Source organism: Myotis davidii, unplaced genomic scaffold (assembly GCF_000327345.1).
Source record: "Myotis davidii unplaced genomic scaffold, ASM32734v1 scaffold164, whole genome shotgun sequence".
Classification (NCBI taxonomy): domain Eukaryota; kingdom Metazoa; phylum Chordata; class Mammalia; order Chiroptera; family Vespertilionidae; genus Myotis; species Myotis davidii.
Genome location: NW_006296417.1, coordinates 934,256 through 942,442, shown reverse-complemented (window position 1 = coordinate 942,442; position 8,187 = coordinate 934,256). Strand labels below are relative to the sequence as shown.

The following is an 8,187-nucleotide window of genomic DNA, read 5'->3' as shown; positions in this document are numbered from 1 at the left end:
TATTGATTTCTTACAGAGAGGAAGGGAGAGGGATAGAGAGTCAGAAACATCGATGAGAGAGAGCCATCGATCAGCTGCCTCCTGCACACTCCCCACTGGGTATGTGCCCGCAGCCAAGGTACATGCCCTTGACCAGAATCGAACCCGGGACCCCCGAGTCCGCAGGCCGACGCTCTATCCACTGAGCCAAACCGGTCAGGGCAAAAATATTTTTTTTAAATAAAAATAAAAAATACTTTGTGAGCAAGAGACTTTAAACACAAAAAATTAAATGAAAAACAAAAAAAAAGAAAAGAAAACCATACGGTGACAGTATCCATGCGGGGAACAATCCGTCGATAAGGGGATCTGGGCGGTCCCCCTCTGTGCTGCTCAAGGGTCCCCTGTGCTGACTGAACAGCGAGCACGTGAACGCCAAGGCCAGACTCACGTAATTGGGGGCCAGGTCCGGGTGGTTCCTCTCGATGCCGTCATCCAAGATGGTGACCACCACGTTCTTCCCCGTGTAGCCTCTCTTCCACGCCGCCTGCACGTTCATCTCCGAGCGGCAGCGGCTGTGCTTGTCCCCGCAGTGCTGCGCAGAAAGACACACGGACAGTCCTGACCCGGGACAGACACAAAGCCAGACCCAGCAGAGGCACCCCGTGCAGGTCTGAGGAAGCGCTCTCTGGCGCCCCTGATAGCCTAGATCCGTGGTCAGCAAACCGCGGCTCGGGAGCCACAGGCGGCTCTTTGGGCCCTTGAGTGTGGCTCTTCCACAAAATACCACGTGCGGGCGCAAGTACAGTGCGATGGAAACTTCGTGGCCCATGCATGGAAGTCGGTATTCTGTGGAAGAGCCGGTATTTTGTGCAAGAGTCACACTCAAGGGGCCAAAGAGCCGCATGTGGCTCGCGAGTCGCGGTTTGCCGAGCCGCAGTTTGCCGACCACTGCCCTAGGGCGTTGTCTTTCTTCGGGGCCTCTGTCCGGGGCTCGGCATCTCCACCAAATCAGCCCTACGGCTGCCATCCAATCGTCTCCCTGCTCAATGAGCCCCGCAGGGAATTTCGTATCATTTCAAAAAGAATTCACTCCTAGCTGGTTTGGCTCAGTGGACCAAAGGGTCCTGGGTTCGATTCTAGTCAAGGGGACATGCCCGGGTTGTGGGCTGGATCCGAAGTAGGGGGCGTGCAGGAGGCAGCAGATCCATGATTCTCTCTCATCATGGATGTTTCTCTCTCTCTCTCTGCCTCTCCCTTCCTCTCTGAAATCGATAAGAACATATTTATGTTCTACCTCTCCTGCCTCCATGGCAGCGCTAAGGATGTCCAATTGGCAGCTTAGGCCCATTTCCTGGGCCTAAGCCGTCAGTCGGACATCCCCCAAGGGCTCCCAGACTGTGAAAGGGAGCAGGCCAGGCTGAAGGCCCCCCCCCCCCGAGTGCACAAATGTTATGCACCGGGCCTCTAGCACAGCAGTCACCAACCTTTCGGACCTCACGGACCAGCAGTGGTCCGTGGACCACCGGTTGGCGACCGCTGCTCTAGTCTAATAATAATTCACCAGAAAGCTTGGGCCGCCAGCCCAGCGTGAAAGAAGTGCTTTCCGCTCCAGATGAAGGCTGTCTGTTGGAGTCACTGTGCGAATTCAGCTTCGCTGGGGGAAACGAACCCCTCCCGGGACCAGGGCCCCTGCGAACGCCCACTCACCAGGTACCACATGTTGGGCCAAATGGGGTCGTTGAAGTTAAGGGCCTGGGGGTCACTGCGCACCAGCCTCTTCACCCTGCGTTTGACTTCCTGTTGCTGGAGCCATTTCACCTGTTTAGGGGGGAAATGCAGTTACGATATATTTAATTAACTAACTAATTTATTTATTTATTTTTTTAAAAAAAATATATTTTATTGATTTTTTACAGAGAGGAAGGGAGAGGGGGAGAGAAACATCCATGATGAGAGAAAATCATGGATCGGCTGCCTCCTGCACGCCCCCTATTAGGGATGGAGTCCGCAACCCAGACATGTGCCCTTGACCGGGAATCAAACCCTGACCTCCTGGTTCCTAGGTCGCGATGCTCAACCACTGAGCCACTCAGAACAGGAGCAGTGTTAGGATTTAATTTAAATGATCCCCCTGACTGTATGCAGCTTCCGCATGGGTGCTACGGCAGCTGTGTTTTTCATGAATATCTGAGTCCTCTTCGATGTCTCCCACGGTCAAGTTCCAAGGAGACGTTTTCATGTGAAAGGCACCCCCGTTGGAAAAATGATAAGTTGTCTGTGTCTGTGGAGGTTGGGCTGCCCCCAGCCCGGGATTCAGTTCATCGACCCCGCGATCGGCCTGGTCACTTTCCGTCTCCCGGCCAGGAACTCCTTGTTCGTGTGCACGTCCCAGGGTGCGAGCACACAGAGCCGCCCGGTACCATCCCAGCTGCGGTTCAGGGAAAGGCCTGCTGACGCGTTGCCTCACGACTAGGAGGAACCCGATTAAACTCCAATTAAACTCTGTGGGCAAAGCCCCAGGTTACGGAACAGCACGCCAGCTCCTGTCCTGGAAATCAACATGTTGCAACCCCAGGGGACAAAAGCGCTGAAATAGCCCCGGCCGGTGTGGCTCAGTGGGTAGAGCGCCGGCCTGTGGACGGAAGGGTCCCGGGTTCCATTCCGGGCAAAGGCACGTACCTTGGTTGCAGGCTCCAGCCCTGGCCTGGTTCCGGTCAAGGGCGCGTACCTTGGTTGCAGGCTCCAGCCCTGGCCCGGGTTGGGGCGGGTGTGTGAGGCAACCAATAGATGCGTCTCTCTCACATCGATGTTTCTCTCTCTCTGCCCACCTCCCTTCCACTCTCTCTAAAAAAATAACGGACAAATATCCTTGAGTGAGCATTCACACTCACACACACACACACACACACACACAGGCTCAGTGGAAATCGCTGAAATGAAGGCTTGAGCCCGGCCGGCATGGCTCAGTGGTTAGAGTGTTGACCTCCGAACCAGGAGGTCACGGTTCGATTCCCAGTCAGGGCACGCACCTGGGTTGTGGGTTCGATCCCCAATAGGGGGCGTGCAGGAGGCAGCCGATCCATGGTTCTCTCTCATCATGGATGTTTCTCTCTCTCTCTCTCTCTCTGCCTCTCCCTTCCTCTCCGAAACCAATAAGAACATATTTACAATGAAGCCTCGAGCTGGAGGCTCCCACGGCCCCCGGACGAGCCGCCGAATAACATCTTTATCTTTCTATTTCTGTCACCCATCTGGCCGGGAGCGGCAGGGCGGGCCAGGGCCGAGCCAGAATCACCACCCTGCAATGCGAGGGCTGGGAGACGCGGGCAGCAACATCGGACCGTCCCAACGCCAGCTTGGAAGGGAATCAGAACGAGTAATTTAAGAAAAATGTGGGAGGCCTCGCGGCCATTGGCCGGCGCCTCTGCAACATCCACCCTTCTCCAGACGTTTGGCCAAAGGACAACTCAAAAACAAATGCTTTCAGTTTGCTTCAATGACAGGCTCTGGAAAAAGCCCAGCGACCGGTCCCGGGCTCTCAGAGCAGCCGGGCTGCGCTCCCCAGGAAGGCACAGAGCAACACGGACGGCGCTTCCAGCCCAGGCTGGTGTGCTCAGTGGTTAGCGCCCCGGCCCGCGCACGGAAGGGTCCCGAGTTCCGTTCCTGCTCCGGGGCACGTACCTGGGTTGCAGGTTGGGCTCCCGGCCCAGGTCAGGGTGCGTGCATGAGGCAAACAATCAATGTTTCTCTCACTTTCTCTCTTTCTGCCTTCCTTCCACTCTCTCTAAAACTCAATGAAAAAAATATCCTCTGGTCAGGATTTAAAAATAAAAAAGAAAGAAAGTATTTCAAGCCCAGCTGGTGTAGCTCAGTGGTTGAGCCTCAACCTATGAGCCAGGAGGTCACAGTTGGATTCCCGGTCAGGGCACAAGCCCGGGTTGCGGGCTCGAACCCCAGTGTGGGGCGTGCAGGAGGCAGTTGATGCATGATTCCTTCTCATCATTTATGTTTCTCCCTCTCTCTTCCTCTCTCTAAAGGTGAACTGGAAAAAAAAAGAAAGTACTTCAAGCAAACTGGCCTTTTGTTTATTTTATTTTTAAAAATACATTTTTATTGAAATATATTTTTATTCCCAGAGAGGAAGGGAGAGGGAGAGAGAGAGAGAAACATCAATGGTGAAAGAGAATCATTGATCGGCTGCCCCCTGCCCGCCCCCAAGTAGGGATGGAGCCAGGTACCCAGGCATGTGCCCTTGACTGGGACCGGTGACGAAAGCTGTCTGAACTCTTCCTCCGCCTCTTGTTTTGACAAAAGGACGTGCTATCAGTCCTTCTGGGAGGAGGGTGGGGGGGGGGCGCTGTAAATTCCATCCCTTTCCGAGGCACTTGATACATACAATGGGGACTGGAGCTCATTAAAATGAAACGCTGCCTGCGTGCGTTCGACCGACCTTTACCCTCGGCTCCGTAACATTCATTTCCAGTTCGGTCATCCCCAACACGCGGGCGGCTTCTATCCACTGAGCCAAACCGGCCAGGGCAAGGCCTTTTAAATTTAATTTTGTGTTTTACCATTTCGGTAAAAAAAAAAAAAACCAAGGGAGAGGAATTAAGAATGTAAAGAGAACCGGTGACGAAAGCTGTCTGAACTCTTCCTCCTCCTCTTGTTTTGACAAAAGGAAGCGCTATCAGTCCTTGTGGGAGGCGGGGGGTGCGCTGTAAATTCCATCCCTTTCCGAGGCACTTGATACATACAATGGGGACTGGAGCTCATTAAAATGAAACGCTGCCTGCGTGCGTTCGACCGACCTTTACCCTCGGCTCCGTAACATTCATTTCCAGTTCGGTCATCCCCAACACGCGGGCGGCTTGGCGTTCCCAAGCCCCTCAATAACCTCAAATCCTCTTTGCCTTTTCATAATCCTATTAACACAGCTCTCCACCTGAGACGCGGTTGCAAAAACAGCCTGGCTGCCCTGGCCGGTGTGGCTCAGTGGTTGTAGCGTCGACCTGCAGATTAGAAGGGTCCTGGGTTCGATTCCGGTCAAGGGCAGGTACCTCGGTTGCGGGCTCGATCCCCAGCCCTGGTCAGGGGAACCTGCCGGAGGCAACCCATCAGTGTGTCTCTCTCACATCGATGTTTCTCTCTCTCTCTCTCTCCCCACCTCTTTTCCACTCTCTCTCTAAAAATCAAAGGGAAAAATAACAAGAACGTTTCATTTTCAAAACTGAGCTCTCAGCCGTGAGAGCGCATACACGCTTTTGGGGGGAACAGCCTGCATTTAATCAGAGCGAGGAGGCGGAGCGGCGATGAGTCGGACCGACAGCGAAGGGGCTGGGTCTGCATGGGAACCGGGCGGTTTCTACAGAGGCTGCCCGGCCCTGCTGTCCATCACGCTCTCCGGGGCCGAACGCTGAGTGAGAGCCGCCAGACACAACGGGCAGCGGTGGAACGCCCGGCCACTCCCTTCTCTCTTTCCTCTTTATTGGCTGCAAGGATGCTCCGACAGCGGCCCTGCCAAGAGTCTATTCAGAAGTCCTGGAGCCTGGCTGGTGTGGCTCAGTGGTTGAGCATCGACCTAGGAACCTGGAGGTCACGGTTCCATTCCCGGTCAGGGCACCTGCCTGGGTAGTGGGCTCGATCCCCACTATGGGGCCTGCAGGAGGCAGCCGATCCATGATTCTCTCTCGTCACTGATGTTTCTCTCTCTCTCTCTCCCTCTTCCTTCCTTCCTCTCTGAAATCAATTAAAAAAAAAAAAAGTCCTGTAGAAAAGGGATGTTTATTGGAGAAAAACTAAATGCCAGGGCCTTTGCCTAGGAAATCTTTCCTTACTCTCATCTCCTTCCTTCGAGGGCACAATTGGCAAGATGTTGCCCACACACTCAAACCGAATATAGCACTTTACTTTTATTTTAATACTAGAGGCCCGGTGCATGAAATTCGTGCACGGGGTGGAGGGACTGGTCCCTCAGCCTGACCTGCACCCCCTCCAATTCGGGAGCCCTCAGGGGATGTCCTACTCATGGCTCGGGCCTGCTCCCCATGGTCCTGTGCTCTCTGCGGGGCCTGCCTGCTCCACACCACGGGGATGGCCAAGCAGGCCCTGCTGGGTGCTGCCTGCGGGCTGCGCTTGCCTGCTGGGCTCATGTTGCTGGGGTGACTTGATTAATTTCAGAGAGGAAGAGAGAGGGACAGAGAAACGTCAATGAAGAGAGAGAATCCTTGATCAGCTGCTTCCTGCACGCCCCACACTGGGGATGGAGCCCGCAATCCGGGCATGATTCTCTCTCGTCACTGATGTTTCTCTCTCTCTCCCCCTCTTCCTTCCTCTCTGAAATCAATAAAAATATATTTTAAAAAACAAAACAGCCAGCAGCACCCTAGGCACCCACCCTGCCCAGGGAGCGGGCTGTACCTGGGGGTCCATTCGGAGGAAGGTGTGAGGGCCTCTGCTACTGAAGGTCGACCTCTTGAAGGTCTTGCTGTGATAAAAGTGGTAGTAGTTTTCCAGGTTTCCGATCTGCAAGACAAGAAACAGGACGTCAGTCGTGAACACAGTCCTCCAAACGGTTTCCAAAACCCCGCATCCTGCCCCTCTCTGAAATGTGGCTCCGGGGTTGAGCGTCGACCTAGGAACCAGGAGGTCAGGGTTCGATTCCCGGTCGAGGGCACATGCCCTGGTTGTGGGCTCCATCCCTAGTAGGGGGCGTGCAGGAGGCGGCCGATCCAGGATTCTCTCTCATCATGGATGCTTCTCTCTCTCTCTCTCCCCCTCTCCCTCCCTCTCTCCGAAATCCATAAAAACATCTCTGAAAAAGCCACACAAAACCCTGCAGCCCACAACAGCCTTCTGGAACCCTCTCTACGAAGGTCCTCCTGCTCCCAGAGGCAGCACCGCCTTGGACCTGCACCCTCGCGCTTGGAGACGTGAACAGGGTGTCCACTCAGGGTCACGCGTCCCCGAAGCACTGAGTGAGTGTCACGCCAGGTCTACACCAAAACACTCCTCCGTAAACAAACCGCGTCCTCCCCGCCCCCCGGGTGAGCGGGAATCTCTAAGAATGAACAGTCGCTCCTTCCGCTCCAGGGCGACGCGGGAGCCAAGGAAAGCACGCGGGTCCGGGTCCGGCGTGGGGACTGGGCAGAGGTCAGCTGAGCACATTGTGCTCCCCGGGGGGTCCCTCCTTTCTGAGGGGGCGGGGGTCCGAGGACGCCTGGGGAAAGGATGTGGCCAGGGAGACAGACGGACAGACGGTCCTCCCGGGAGCAGCCACTTGCCCTTGTGTGTGAGGAGACGACCCCTGCACGTCGGGTCACTGGTCTCCGAAGGCCTCTGTCTTGCTCTTTACTGGCTGTTGGAAAGAGCCCAGGTAGTGTGGCTCAGGGGTTGAGCACCGACCTACGAGCCAGGAGGTCGCTGGTTCGATTCCCGGTCAGGGCACGTGCCCGGGTTGCGGGCTCGATCCCCAGTGGGGGGCGTGCAGGAGGCAGCCCATCACTGATTCTCTCTCATCACGGATGCCTCTCTCTCTCTCCCCTTCTCCCTGCCTCTCTGAAATCAATAAAAATATATTCAAAACAAACTAACAAACAAAACAGCTGTGGCACCAAACAAGGAAGGGGCAGGCGCCAAGGCATAAAAATAAGAGGCCCAGATTGGGGTGTTTGCAGGAAGAGCCAGTTTTTTTTTGTTTGTGTGTTTTTGTGTTTTTTTTCCTGCAAATACGAGGACAGCCAGCTTCATCTGTCCTCCCTGCCCATGCAGGTCGGGTGTGAGGTCGGGGGACGGGATCAGGGAGGGGCCCGGCCGGCAGGGTGGCTGGGAGGGGAGGGGAGAGGGGGGAGTGATTACTTCTTGGTGACTCCACACCCATTCGTACAGAGCGGGGCAACAGTAAGGTTACGGTCGTTCACGTGAAAAATAACACAGTGTTGCCCCTGGCCAGTGTTGCCCAGTGGTTAGAGCGCTGGCCCGGGCCCTGAAGGGTCATGGGTTCGATTCCCCATCAAGGGCACATACCTGGGTTGCAGGTTCGATCCCTGGCCCCGGTCAGGGTGGGTCTGGGTGGGTGCGTGCATGAGGCAACCAGTGGATGTGTGTTTATCGGTTGCAGAGAGGAAGTGAGAGGGAGAGAGAGAAACCACCAATGGATATGCTTCTCGCACATCGGTGTTTCTCCCCCCCCTCCCCCGCCCCCCACTT

General features: G+C 55.3%; 1 protein-coding gene across 1 annotated transcript in view; it reads right to left on the bottom strand.

The window, feature by feature from the left end:
* Positions 1-8,187, bottom strand: part of LOC102767618 (proprotein convertase subtilisin/kexin type 6) — a 72,214-nt gene that overhangs the window by 25,835 nt on the left and 38,192 nt on the right. The window contains exons 2-4 of the mRNA XM_015569106.1: positions 6,400-6,582; positions 1,690-1,800; positions 431-574 (exon numbers count right to left, since the gene is read on the bottom strand). Of these exons, the coding sequence (XP_015424592.1) occupies positions 431-574; positions 1,690-1,800; positions 6,400-6,582 (438 nt within the window). The remainder of the gene's footprint in view (positions 1-430; positions 575-1,689; positions 1,801-6,399; positions 6,583-8,187) is intronic.